General features: G+C 41.0%; 1 protein-coding gene across 1 annotated transcript in view; it reads left to right on the top strand.

Annotated features, from left to right (window-relative positions):
• LOC134402429 (major royal jelly protein 5-like) overlaps positions 1-12,728 on the top strand; it is a 45,460-nt gene extending 32,732 nt beyond the window's left edge. The window contains exons 16-22 of the mRNA XM_063131901.1: positions 2,683-2,718; positions 4,802-4,840; positions 4,969-5,007; positions 6,406-6,444; positions 7,710-7,733; positions 8,448-8,477; positions 12,689-12,728. Coding sequence (XP_062987971.1) covers positions 2,683-2,718; positions 4,802-4,840; positions 4,969-5,007; positions 6,406-6,444; positions 7,710-7,733; positions 8,448-8,477; positions 12,689-12,728 — 247 coding nt within the window. The remainder of the gene's footprint in view (positions 1-2,682; positions 2,719-4,801; positions 4,841-4,968; positions 5,008-6,405; positions 6,445-7,709; positions 7,734-8,447; positions 8,478-12,688) is intronic.
• Positions 12,729-15,023: the final 2,295 nt, after the last annotated feature.

Raw genomic sequence — 15,023 nt, 5'->3', positions numbered from 1 at the left:
GGCCAATCCACTGCCTCTGCCTTCTCTCCTATTTGCTCTTATAAGTCATTGTGATATCGCCAACCAGTAGGCCAATCCACTGCCTCTGCCTCCTCTCCTATTTGCATATTCTCTCACAATTGGCTGAGTGAATATAGATGTTACACCTGTGACAGTTACACGTTCTGAAGAAAGGTAACTGCCAGGAGTTTCCACTAACCTTCTCACCGTAAAATCATCCTTTTTTAAAAACCAAACAATCTGCTTTACTTCATCCAAATAATGCCTCGCAGAAGATCACACTTAGGTTGTCGTACCCGCAGAGCGGAAGCACTGCGACAAGAAATTGCAAATCAGACTGCGGAAGAACGGGCATCAGCAAACGAGAAAAAAAGAAAAAGAATGCCTCAAATATGTGCCAAGGAACCAGCCAAGCAACGTTCAGCCAGACTTGAGGATGCACGGTTGCGAGCACAGCAATCGCATTCTACAGCTTCAGATCTGCTTTGTTCTCAACAGAATGAACGCGACAGGCTGAGAATGGCTGAAAGACGTCAACGAGAAACAGCACATCAGCGTCAAATACGACTCCGTGGTAAACAATCACACGATTACAATCGCCTTGCATTCCGGTACAACCCAGCTGATGATTATAGTTTGAGGTGGCATGTTCTCATCAGCACTATGACTGAAGTGTGTCCTTATTGCAAGGCTCTTAAATTTAATGGAGAAACAAAAGGAATGTGTTACGCTGCTGGAAAAATTAAACTGCCTCAACTTAGAGAACCACCAGAGCCATTACAAACTTTGCTTGCCGGATATACCGCAGAATCAAAGCATTTCCTATCTAACATCAGGAAATACAACTCATGCTTCCAAATGACGTCGTTCGGCGCAGAAATCATCACAGCTCCATTTATGCCAACTTTCAAAGTCAAAGGACAAATTTATCATAAAGCCGGCTCCTTCCTTCCGTTTCAAGATAGTCAACATAAATTCCTACAAATGTATTTCATTGGTGATGGCAATGATGAATTGAATGCACGCTGCGGAATTTATACCGGCATAAAAAGGTCCATCGTTTCAAAACTGCAACAGCTACTTCACGAAAAAAACAATTTAGTACATTTGTTCAAAACAGCAATTGACATGATGCCATCTGATACACACAAGATTGTTATTCATGCTGACAAAACGCCTGCTGGAGAACATGTGCGAAGATTCAATGCTCCAACTATAGACGAAGTGGCAATTGTTATAGTCGGAGATCAATCTTGACAGGACCTTTCAAAGGTGAAGATGTCCTCATTCCTCGCATTCCTATGATTCCAACAGATATGCCATTTCAATTTAAGAGATTGCAATTCCCAATTCGATTGGCGTTTGCAATCACTATCAACAAAGCTCAGGGCCAATCTTTAGAATTGTGCGGTTTAGATCTAAACACAGATTGCTTCTCACATGGACAATTATATGTTGCGTGTTCTAGAGTCGGCAAACCAGACAATCTCTATATCTACACAGACAATGGAACAACTAAAAATATTGTATATCCACAAGCATTGTGAAATTAAACATGTTAGAAACATCCGCTTTGTCTTTTTTTTTCTTTTCAATTTAACCAGACTGAGCCACAGCAACGCGTGGCAGGGTACAGCTAGTGTGTGTGTGTGTGTGTGTGTGTGTGTGTGTATATATATATATATATATATATATATATATATATATATTATGTATCATGTTAATATATAATAAACAGAAATTTAGAAAATAAAATTAAAATGTGTTGTTGTTTTTCTTCTTATTTCTCTACAGGGTGGACAGAGTGGATCATATGGTGGTGGCAGTAACCAATCTGGCCAGGTAAAACCTATTTTTTAGAATAGTATATATATAATATGTATCATGTTAATATATAATAACCAGAAATATAGAAAATAAAATTCAAATGTGTTGTTTTTCTTCTTATTTCTCTACAGGGTGGACAGAGTGGATCACATGGTGGTGGCAGTAACCAATCTGGCCAGGTAAAACCTATTTTATAGAATAGCATATATATAATATATATCATGTTAATATATAATAATCAGAAATATAGACAATAAAATTCAAATGTGTTGTTTTTCTTCTTATTTCTCTACAGGGTGGACAGAGTGGATCATATGGTGGCGGCAGTAACCAATATGGCCAGGTAAATCCTATTTTATAGAACAGCATATATATAACATGTGTCATGTTAATATATAATAAACAAAAATATGGAAAATAAAATTAAAATGTCTTCTTATTTTTCTACAGGGCGGACAGAGTGGATCATATGGTGGTGGCAGTAACCAATCTGGCCAGGTAAAACCTATTTTATAGAATAGCATATATATAACATGTGTCATGTTAATATATAATAAACAAAAATATGGAAAATAAAATTAAAATGTCTTATTTTTCTACAGGGTGGACAGAGTGGATCATATGGTGGTGGCAGTAACCAATCTGGCCAGGTAAAACCTATTTTATAGAAAAGCATATAATGTTAATATATAATAAACAGAAATATAGAAAATAAAATTAATAGGTGTTGTTTTTCTTATTTCTGCTTTGGAGTACAGACAGTTGCTTGAATATAGAAAGTGGCAGATATGTTAAAGATTATAGTATTTCAACAACAAACCATCATTTTTGAAATAATTGGGTTTTTTTTTACAGGGTGGATCATACGGCAGCAGTAGCCAATATGGAAAGGTAAAAACTCTTTAATAGTGCAATTCTATACATTTCTCTGCTCAGAAATAAGTCCCATTCATTTCAATGGAATGTACATAGGATTGCGGCATTCACATATTGTATTTTTACCATTGAAAGTGAATGTGGTAGTTCAACTGGATCCCTGCTCCCTATTTATGGATTTCACAACCTGAAGATAATTTTTAAAATATAGATCTAAGATTATATGTGAGAATTTTTTAAGGGTTGGAAACGTCTTAGGTTGCCTTAGAAAAACCTTCATAGAGGATCTTGAAAATCTGTGTCTTCCTGTTTATCAGATGTGCTTGCAGCTAGGGATGTTAAGGCCCAGAAAAAAACAGAAAAAATTGGGGAGGGGGGAAACCATTTTTCCCATTTTTTGACAAAGCCTTGGGGGGGGGGATTCCCCAAAGAATTGGAAAAAATTAACAAAATAAAGAAAAAACAGATTATGGGATGTTTTATTTTAACATGATGAATAAAATGTTTAAGACAAGGTGTTCAGATATTTACTTCTCCAAATGATTTCTAAAAACTATGTATGGTATCAGATTATTACAATTTCTGTGCACCAAGGACAAGCAAGTCCTAGGTTGCAAACTGAGACTACAACTCTCAAATGCAAGAGCAAGATGCATTTCTACCTCTAGGGGGCACTGCCATTGAAGCAGAGACTGAAACTGATAGTGATAGCTATAGGTCAGGAAATGAGTCTGATTAAATTTCATGCATATTCATTGAATCTTGTTTCCCCCCCCCTTTCCCCCCCCCCTCTCAGTTCTTTTTATGGGAATGGGTGCTTTATGTCTGCTTGACACTGTGGAGGACTAGCGGAGACATAAATAATTTTCTTTATTGCTAATGTTTATAGTTTCGTCTGTTGTTGTTTTTTAAAATTGTTTTTTGCCTGCTCCTCGTAGACTGGAAAAACCAAAGAGGTTCCTTACAGTTCAGGTGTTCCTAACAGTTCAGGAGCTTGTAGCGCCATTTGTTACCTGCTGGCCTGCGGGGGCAGGAGTCGACCCAGAGTGCATGCAAGGGCCTGGACCAAGCGTCACCCTGGTGTGGAGGCCTGGAGTGGCGGCAGTGCACGTGGGGGGAGCGGTAGAGCCGCGTGTCTTCTGGGCGCGGCCAACAAGGCGCATTCGGAGCTGCCCAGAGGCACTCGTGGGCCTAGTCAGGCCGCGCGCCTTCCCAGCCCGCATTGTGTGACCCACCCAAGCCACGTGGGCGTGCTCGCTGGGCCTGACCCGGTGGAGCGTCTTCCCGCTGTGGCGGGCATGGCCCTCCCGGCACTTGGGGTCTCTTGGGGGGCGTGCTCGGGCAAGGTGAGCCACGCGTCTTACGGGCGTGGCCCACGAGGCGCACCCAGAGCCACGCGGGGGTGCTAGGCTCAATCGGGCCGTGCGCTTTCCCGGCCCGCAGCATGTGACCCGCAATTCTAAGACGCACCCCGTTTTTAGAGATGTTTATATGGGGGAAAAGTGTGTCTTAGAATCGAAGAAATACGGTAAGTACATTTAGCAAGGAGTTCACTGGACTGCATTCTGACAAGACTGCACTTCACAGGATTATTTGGCTGTCACTGATAAACTGGTTTAAACATGTAGTGTAATGCTCTGATATGAGGCGGGGTACAATGGGGGGGGTTGCTACCCGCCTGCCCATACTGTAGCACCACCTCTGAATGTGACCATGCACAGGAGTCAAGCCTAACATGGACAGCACTGTCAGAAGTATCAACAGTCATGTCAATCAGTTATTCAATGAAGAGAGGAGGAATTGGAGGTGCACTAAATCCAGTGAGTGTCCCTCTCCTGAAGAGCTGATTGGTGTCATTCCCGATTTTCTGACCAGTATTATGCATAGCAGCTGAAGCAGGGAAAGAACCATACACGCAGCATCTTTATCCGGCTAGAGGTTCTTGTCTTTATCCAGCTAGAGGCACTTGTGTAGAAGCCTCCTCTGGTATGCAGAGGCCCTCTAGTTGGGTTGAGGCACAGAAAAATTCTTATTTCCAAAGAAGAGTAATACCCCAAAACATCCAGAACAGAAACAATGAATATCCAATCTTTTACAGAACTCCTCTTCTTCAGGAGGCAGTCAGCCTGGTGGACAGGTAAGAATATGCCTCCAAGATGGATCAAGGCATAAACGTCTTATTATTTTTAAAAAAATCTAACCGCAAAAGAATTATTTGGTAAAAAGCATCTGGAACTGAAACAAAACATTTCTTATCTTTTACAGAACTCTACTACTTCAGGAGGCAGCCAGCCTGGTGGACAGGTAAGAAATTAATGTGCAGAAAGGGGAAAAATACCACACACAATTAGGTACCTATTTTCAGGGTGGAAGAGAAAGATGTTGTTAACACAGAAATTGTTTGTATATTGGTGTTCAGTGATCCTCAGGAGGAAGCCAATCTGGTGACCAGGCAATGTTTCTTTAAAATGTTAACATTTGTATCATGAGAGCTTCAGCTACTGGGCAGTTTAGAAATGTAATAAAACAAATAAATAAAATTTGCTACAATACTTTAGAGCAGAGGAGCAATTTGTCACTTGCTTGCCTCACTGATAAAGCAGGTTATTAGGAAAAAACAACATTGTGGCTCTTTCTGAGTTTTAATGTTTTATTTGTTTATTACATAAATATCCTGACTTTATTCCATGATAGAACTCAAGGTTCTATGAACTCAATGGCCATTCCAGCTGGGAATGATGGAAGTTGCAGTCCAACATGCCTGGAGAAGGTTGCTCTTAAACATAGTTAAGAAGAGATTGGAAGTGGGTTAAAGGATTGTATACTTCTTCCATTCAACCCTCAGAACAAATCCTGTCCTCCCTTATAGAATCATAGAATAGTAGAGTTGGAAGGGGCCTATAAGGCCTTCCTCGAGTCCAAACCCACCCACCCCGCTTGATGCAGGAATCCACCCTGAAGCATCCCTGACAGATGGTTGTCCAGCTGCCTCTTGAATGTCTTTAGTGTGAGAGAGGCCACGACCTCCCTAGGTAACTGCTTCCATTGTCGTACTGCTCTAACAGTCAGGAAGTTTTTCCTGAAGTCCAGCTGTTAATCATGGCTGTTAATCATGGTTAAGGCTAAACAGTTTCCCATTTAACCTGTGTTCATAACCAGGAATTGTAGGAAGTTAATAATGGGTCACTGGAACACATGCCATCATGGTTCTCCCCTACTTATGCCAATTTCTTTACGCCTTAGAGCAGCCCCCGACCTTTTTGGGTCTGGACTTTTGAGAAAGCTTAAGGTGAATTCACATAAATACTTATGGGATTTTTTCCCCCACCATGGTTTTTGTAATAGCCATCTGAGCAGCGGAGGCTGGTGGCTCCATTGTCAATGGGGCTGTGAATCCACTCCAGGTCTTAGTCAGAACCCTAAGGGAGCTATGCGAGGTGTTTTGCAGCCAAAGAATAGGTGTGAAGCACCTCGGATAGTTCCTTTAGAGTTCTGACTGGTTCTGAATTAAACCTGGAGTGGATTTACTGCCCCACTGGAATTGAAGCCACAAGCCTCCACTATATCTAAGAATTTATATTTGCATTTTGTCTTTGTCTGTTTCATAAGAATATGTTAATGTGAACCTATTCTTCAAATAGTGTATGAATCAGAAAGCCCATGGGTATATAAATAACCTGTGGTTTCACATTGTAATTACAGGTCTCGTCATCCCCTTCAGGCAGTCAGCAGAGTGGTCCGGTAAGTATTCTTTCCTCATACTGTTGATATTGTAATTACTGGAAGTTATTAGTGAACCCTCATGTAGATGTGATTTAGAATCTAAAGAGCCTTCTCTGTAGCCACCCCACTCCACCCAGTCTGAGGAATGCCTTTCCCAGGGAGATCCCCCTGACATTAAGAACTTCCTCTTCCAGCAGACATTAACCTTTTAACTTTTGCCCTGATTATTACATTTTACTGATAGCTCCTTAATGTTTTAATAAGAACATAAGAAGAGCCATGCTGGATCAGACCAAGGGTGCACGTAGAACAGCATTCTGTTCGCACAGCGGCCAACCAGCTGCTCACGGGAAACTCACAAGCAAAACATGAGTGCAACAGCACCCTCGCACCCATGTTTCCCAACAACTAGTGTATATAAACATACTGCCTCTGATATTGGAGGTAGTACATAGCCATCAGGGCCAGATCTACACCAAGCCGGATATGACACTTTGAAAACAGTTTGAAAATAGTATATGGAGTGTTTCCTGGGCCCCAACAGTTGTCACTATTGTTATAAACTGTTTTAAAGCAGTAGTATAGATCCTGCCCAGGACTAGTAGCCATTGATAGTCCTCTCCTCTAGGAATATTTTAAATGTTTTTAATGTTTAAGGTTGTATTATTTTTATACTTTTATTGTTGTTGTTGTTTTAGTTATTTTGTTGTGGTGGTTTGGTTTTATGAATGTAAGCCATCCTGAGGGCATTTGCACTTTATTTATTTTTTTATTTCATTTATTTATTTCATTTATATACCGCCCCATAGCTGAAGCTCTCTGGGAGGTTTACAAAAGTTTAAAACAGTAAACATTAAAAAGTATACAAAATTTAAAAACCATCAGAAACATAAAAACAACAGTATAAAAACAACATTATCCATTTAAAAACAACAGTTCTGGGGTCCGTTAAAAAACAAACTTAGCATTGTTAAATGCTGTTAAATGCCTGGGAGAAGAGAAAAGTCTTGACCTGGCGCCTGAAAGATAACAGGGTTGGCGCCAGGCGAGCCTCATTGGGGAGATCGTGCCATAATTGGGGGGCCACCACCGAAAAGGCCCTCTCCCTTGTTGCCATCCTCCGAGCTTCCCTCAGAGTAGTCACTCGGAGGAGGGCCTTAGATGTTGAGCACAGTGTACGGGTAGGCTCATGTCGGGAAAGGCATTCCATCAGGTATTGCGGTGTGCAAATCTAATTAATTAAATAATTGATTAATACCTGTTGTTTTGTTTTGTAAATGCAGAGCTCATCATATTCTGGTGGACAGGTAAGCGTTGTCTCCCTACCATGCTTGTTAATTGCATATATTCAGGTGCAAGCTAACCATTTCCAGAAGAATAAATAAATAAAACTAATAATAATAATAATAATAATAATAATAATAATAATAATGGCGTATAAAACTAGGCACTGTACAGTGCATATTTGCTCAGCAGCAAAGTTACCTCACTGATAAAGCAGGTTATTAGGAAAAAACAACATTGTGGCTCTTTTCTCTGCAGGGTGGAACATATGGGGCCAGCAGCCAATATGGACAGGTAACAGTTTTTAACATCTATATTATATATGTATGCAATAGGTAATATACATGGAGATGTATAAAATAAAAATAACTGTTGCACTTATTCTGTTTTTAAATACAGAAAGTATTTAAGTACAGTGCATGTTTGCTCAGCAGCAAAGCTACCCAGATGGGTTTGCAATCTAAAATAGAATTATTATTTTTAAAATGGAGGAAGGGAAGGAGAATGTTGACATTTGAATGTTGACATTTAAACCTTAGCGAATTTAAGGAAATGCATTATGAAAAAACAAGAGCTGAATTGTTAGGTCCAAGAAATGCATGACATTTCATAATTCTTAATCTGTAAGGAAGCTCTGATTTCCTAACAAAAATTTCCCCTAAAAATGGCATTCTTATAAGATGATAGATCTCCTTTTAATAAAGAAATATAATATGTACTTTTTGTTTCTTTGACAGAGTGGATGTTATTGCCCAGGCTGGGTTTATGTAAGTACATATAGTCTGCTGTATTATTTTGTATGTGGATGCATGATCAATTGAGTTTATCAATGTGCCTCTTTCTGAAAGTACTGATCCTGACAACGATAGTGTAGTAATGGCTGTTTGGGGTAATTCTCCACCTAATCTCTTGGAGTATCATGATTGCTATTAAATGCTTGAAGCTAACTTGGTGCTGCTGGGCACTAGAAAAATGGGCACTAAAGATGAAATTCTACTCCACAGAATTTTATGATGCTGCTGTGTCTCATATACTATAGGAGGTGCTGGTGTTTTGGCATATGGGGCAACCTGATAACATGAGGGCCATAAGCATAGGATGGGTGAACATTTGTTGGCAATGTTGACAAGAAGTCGGGCAGGAATGCGCAATTTGCAGCCCTCCATGAGTTTTGGCCTACAATGCCCATCATTCCTCACCATTGCCTTTGCTGGCTATGGCTGATGGCAGTTGATAGCCAAAATATCTGGAGGGCTACAAGTTGCCCACCCTAAGAGGAATGGGAAAAGATGTAAGGAGGGTCATTAACAGCATAGAGGAACAATGTGTCTTGTGAGTACTTCATTCCAACCCTGACATCATACATACAGTTATACCCACCAGTGGTGCAAGGTTTGTAGTCAGAGGAATCAGAAACGTGTGATTTTTTTTCACCATGTCCCATCCTGATGATGTTATAATTACTCCTTCCCTTCCCTTCCCTTCCCTTCTCTCCTCTCCTCTCTGCTGACATTTGTCTTGTGGACAATAACCAGCAAGTGACATCTAGTTCATACATTTAGTTCTCTTTTCTTCATTACTAAGAGGGCTGGCATTAAGGGTAGGCATGGTCGGGCACTTACGAAGGGCCCACACCCCAGTAGAGGCCCATTGACAAGAGCCCCATGGACTTGCTTCTCCTCTTCATCATTGCAACCTACTTGTTCACTTTCCTCTCACTCTGACCCAGAAGGAGGAGCAGTAGATGCCACTGCTCTCTGCCCCTCAAGCAAGCCAGCAAGTAGTAGCAGTGATGGGAAAAGAGGATAGGAAGCAATAGCAGCTGGTGACAGTGGCTGCTAGATAAGGTAGTCTCGCTAAGGGAGGGAACTCCTCCGAGAGTGTCTTGCCCAAGGGCCCTCAAAAACCAAGAGCCAGCTTTGATATTGATAATATATACTGAAATACTAACAGCCGGGGCTGGGAGTCACTTCATGTGATTGTGAACATAGGAAGCTCCCACTTGATGAATTTCCTATGCAGATATTGACCTTTGTATAGATAATTGTGTGTGCACAACAATGATGAGTGAATACCTTATCTATTTTACCTCATATGCATGTTGCTGGGAATCCTCTACTAATCAGTGCTTCCCATTCCATGCTCTTGTATTGAAATGGACACACATTAAACAAGAGAGCAAGTAAGGTCCATACCGCCTCAAGCACAAAAGTGGTAGCCGTTTAGAAAATTCATCAAGTGTGGAGTGTACAAATTTATTTGATTAACCACAGTGCAAAATCTCAGTCATAAATAACGGATCTTTCCCCAAGACTTGGCTTTAAAATATTTTTGTAATACTTCATTGTTCCCTTTTCTGTCACTTTATTTAAAGGGCAGGTCTTACTCTGGAAGTAGCCAATATGGACAGTTAAGAAGTTTTCCCTTGCTATATTTACTACTATTTTCTTCCTAGACAGGCACTCTCTGGAAAAGCAGATAGTATTTATGTTCACATTTAGGTCCAAACTACACATCATGCTCAGCTCATGTGTAATTTCCCCTGTGTTTTCATCTTCCCCATTTGCAGCCATAGAGTCTACAATCTGAAGCAAATTATTGATGTGTGGAGGGGATTTCTTGGTGGGTGGGTGTCCCACCCCACCCCCAACACTAAAATTGCCTCCCCAAAGCTATTTTTCTCCTAACAAGGGGGAAGATATGGGTAACTATAACTTTCCCCCTCAAGGAAAGTTTGCCATTGGAATGGGGTTAAAGAATCCCTCTTCCCAAGATGGTCTTCCACTATGGTTTACAGTCTCCTCAGCTACATTTAGTGGGTGAATTGCTGGGTTATATAGAGGGAAAGTATACATGATGAAGCAGCATGTAGTTTGTTCCTAATTTTTATTCAGTTTTGCACTGACTTTTTACCTGAATTGTTAATCTCAGTACTTAATGACAAAACAATATTGTTACTCAAAATATCCACCATTGCTAAAAAAAAAAACCCTCCCATTGAACCCCAGTAAACACAAACCTGTTCATAAGGCGGTGGCTTTTGTAGCATCTCATGTTTCTTATTACATTTTTTCCAGACTAGTTCAAGCATAAGAGCTATATTGTCAATGATTTTAAAAGAAATACCTTTGTTTTTGTTGTTTGCACTTAAAATAAGTGCTTTTTCGTTTTGCATTATATCCCTTAATAATTCTGTTTGCTTGGTATAATCCTGTCTCACTCATTGTCATCTTTGTAAAAGCAACTATTATTAAATTTTAAAATAAAATTAAGTGTGATCATGTGTCTGAAAGCTCTTCCTCTGCTCCCATTCAAACTATTGAGTCTGGAACATTTTTTAAAGAAGACCTTTGAATATTTAGTTCATTCTCAGAGAATATTTCTATGCACTTGTCCTTTAGACTAGAAAAAGGATTATAGAAGTATTTTTTCTTAACAGGGTTCTTCTTAGGGTGGACAAGGCAGCCAGTTTGGAAATAGACTAGTAAGGAATATCCTTCAATAGCAGTGGAGGCTGGTGGCTCCAATTTCAGTTGCACTGTGAATCCACTCTGGGTTTCAGTCAGAATTCTAAAAAGAGCTATCCAGGGTGCTGAAACCATTTTGGGGGGTTGGGTTCAACACCTTGGATAGCTCTTTTAGAGTTCTGACTGAAACACAGAGCAGATTCACAGCCCCACTGAAATCAGAGTCACCAGCCTACACTGTTAAACAACCTTGTCGATTTGGCATGAATTGCTTCTTCAGACCAAGAATGAGCATGTCCATAAAAAAAACTGGCTTGTGTTTTTACAGGGTTCTCCGTATGGTAGCGGCAGCCAATATGGTGGTGGACGAGGCATCAAATACAGTGGACAAGTAAGGAACATTTTTCAGCAGAACTTATATTTTAGTGTTTTGTCTAGTCTTCTGCCTGTAGAATGAAACAAAAACCAGGGTGACCATATGAAAAGGAGGACATGGCTTGTGTATCTTTAACAGTTGTATAGAAAAGGGAATTTCAGCAGGTGTCTTTTAAATACATGCAGCACCTGGTGAAATTCCCTCTTCATCACAGTTAAAGCTGCAGGAGCCCTGCCCTCTTTTATAAGTGGTCACTCAGAGTGATGGTTTTGTGTTGTTTGAGCAACAGAGTTCTTATGGTCTAAGTATCTAATACAGTGGAAGCAAAAGAAACCAATATTGTGATGGGCAAGTCAGGAATACATAGCTAGATGTAAGGGCCAAATTAGATATGATTGGAAGTTTTGTGATGGGAGCTGTTGACCTCCCTTCCATGTTCAGAAAGTAGCCATGGTTTGGATCAAGACCATTCTGTGCAGAACGAGTTAACCTTTTTTCTTGCTGCCAATTTTCTGGTGCAAATCCCACCCACACTTTGCTGCTAGATGTCATAGAAAGGAAAACATACATTGTGTGAATCTTTTCCACTTTGTGGCTTCCTATGCTACAGTCTCACTCTAAATCTGGGTTCTGTAGCTGTTTTTAGGAAAAGAAAAAAATAAAGTTAGGATCTCCAGTCACAGAACTCCAGTGGGATGTCTAGTTTGGCCATAACATGGAGTACGTCTTACATGAGAGGGGAGAAAACAATCATAATTTTTTCTTTACAGGATTATAGCCAATACAGTGGCAGCCAAGGCAGCTAGTATACTAGTGGACAAGTTAGACCAGGGGTAGACAGCGTGCTACCCATGGCCACCAATGCTCCTCTAGACACCTGTGTTGGAGCTGAGACCCTATCACTGCCTTATACACAGTCTTTTACGCAGCTTACTTGTTCTTTGCCACACCTCACATGGAAGCCATTTTGTAGAGGTGCCCAGGACAGTTTTTCAAATTGCCTAATGTGCCCATGGCTCAAAAAGGTTGCTTAGCCCTAAGTTAGACATTTTCTCAAGAGAATTAACTAATATGCTCAAAATCATTGGCATTGACTTTAAAAATAATTATCTTTTCCCATTTTTTCCCCCTACAGGGTTCCTACCCTGGAGGTGGTGGACGAGGCAATCAAGTAAGGATTATTTATTGAATGCATTTACTAGGGCTGTAACATTTAGTCAATTTATGAATTGCTTTAACCAGGAATGAGGTGTCCACGAGCTACCATCTGCTTTCTTGACGGTTAACCACTTCCTCACCCCTAAATCCCGGAAAGAAAGAATTTAAAGTCAAGATTTTAAAATACTAAATAACCAATGCAAAGGGGATGTACTTTTATCAATATTTTTAAACAATTGTCAAATTTTGGTGTAATCTATCGTTATTGTGCTATTAACTTCAGTGGATTGCACTGTGGCTGCAATCTTAGGGGGATTCTACACATCGTACTGAGGGCGCTTCCATGCGCCCCCAAAGTGATCGTGTAGCTTGCCTGGAAAAGAGACAAGGAAGAGGCGTCCTTGCCGCCGCCACCCACCTACTTCCTCGCTGGCCGGGTCGGAGAGCTCGGCGGAAGAAGGCGGGGTGGAGAGCTTCTTCCGCTCTCCACCCTGCCTTCTTCCGCCGAGCTCTCCGACCTGGCCGGCGAGGAGGTAGGTGGGCAGCGGCGGCGGCAAGGACACCTCTTCCTCGTCTCTTTTCCAGGCAAGCTACACGATCGCTTTGGGGGCGCACTGGGGGCGCATGGAAGCACCCTGACTACGACGTGTAGAATCCTCCTTATACACCAGTTTTCCCTAACCCTGTGCTTTTATACACTTACTTGAATTCAGTGGGACTTACAAAATGAGTATGTGATTTCCCAACAATTATATAGTACAAGTTTTCTTTGATATACAAATAGGTTTCTCCTTTTTATAAGGTTCATTTTATTCAGGAAGCAGACAATGTGGTTCCAAAGTAAGCAGCCTTTCTCTGTTAACTTTTAATCTGCTTACTGGCATTGGCTGCAATTCTGTAAAAGTATATATGATTCAATGGGCCCAGCTGACCTTAAAAGCAGCAGCTTGTAAATATTTCCAGGTCTGTAGGCTATTGGTACCTAAGGCATTTGACTGATGCACTTGTATAAAACTGGTTTATAACGTTAGAATTAAGTCATTTTCACAAATAACATTTAACAGTAATTAACTCAGTAGGACTTACTTCCAATTAATATAATTACACTAAGTATGCAATTCTGCACATGCTTACTTCAAAGTAAGTCCTGTTGAACAAACTGGACAGTTGCAGTTCTGTACACATTTATTTGTGATTAAGTCACCTGTGTCTGTAGGAATGCTGTCACATTCCTCCCTGTCAAGCATTTGGCCCACATTTTGGAATTCTGGTTAGAGGAAATTTTATTTCTTAATAAAAGTGAGGAAATGCAGGTTTCCAGAAGGTTCTCTTCTTGATCCAGAGACAATACTAGATCTCACCATGGAAAGGCTCAATCTCACCACAGCAACAACCCCAGGCAATGTGAGACCATGCCATGAATGTGCAGCTGCTGAGTGGCTGAAATAATCTGCATTTCTTTTTCACCTCCAGGGCCAGCAGACTCATCAGTATCACAATGTAAGTGCACTATTCCCAAAGCATTCTTCACCCATCCCTTTTTCTACTGAATTACAATGGCCATTTCCACAAGTGATACTGTTAACCATATTAGAATTTGGTTCATCATGTGTCATTACAGTTGGTTAAGAACATAACAAGACCCATGCTGGATCAGACCAAGAGTCCATCTAGTCCAGCACTCTGTTCACACAGTGGTCACCAAGCTATCAACCAGGAACATACCAGCAGGACATGGTGCAACAGCACCCTCCCACTCATGTTCCCCAGCTTACTGCCTTTGAAATTGGTTGCCTGCCTTTCCACAGATTTCAGATCCCATCTTTCTTCTGACTGGGGACAAACAGGGTTGTTGTTGCTGTTTTTTGGTGATGTCCAATTTTGCCACTATGACCCAAAATTGTGGAACATGCAAAGCAGCATTTCTCCTTCTTAGTGGGCAGTGCTCTATTCATATTGCCAACTGTGTTAGAGCGGAATGTTCTAACACCATGCCCTGGCTTCCTGTTGCTCTGCACTGCGGTACAAGCTATCCACCAGGCATTTTGCATTGCAATTTCCAGCATTGTGATATCAGATGTGAACCCAGGTGGGAAACACAGGATAAAAATGATGGCAGGCACAGCCAAAATAAAAATCTTTCACTTTGCATAAGCGATGGCAGGGTAGCACTAAGAGCACCCAGTGCAGAAATGGCTGTTGAAAATGAATCAGTGGGCCTAGCTAGACGGGGCGATATCCCGGGGATCCCCCCCTCGATCGTTCCTGTGCATCCACATGATGCACAGAGCATTCTGGAAGCAGGGAGGGAT

Source organism: Elgaria multicarinata, chromosome 1 (assembly GCF_023053635.1).
Source record: "Elgaria multicarinata webbii isolate HBS135686 ecotype San Diego chromosome 1, rElgMul1.1.pri, whole genome shotgun sequence".
Lineage (NCBI taxonomy): Eukaryota > Metazoa > Chordata > Lepidosauria > Squamata > Anguidae > Elgaria > Elgaria multicarinata.
Note: the sequence above shows the minus strand (reverse complement) of the source record. Positions and strands in the feature narration are given on the sequence as shown.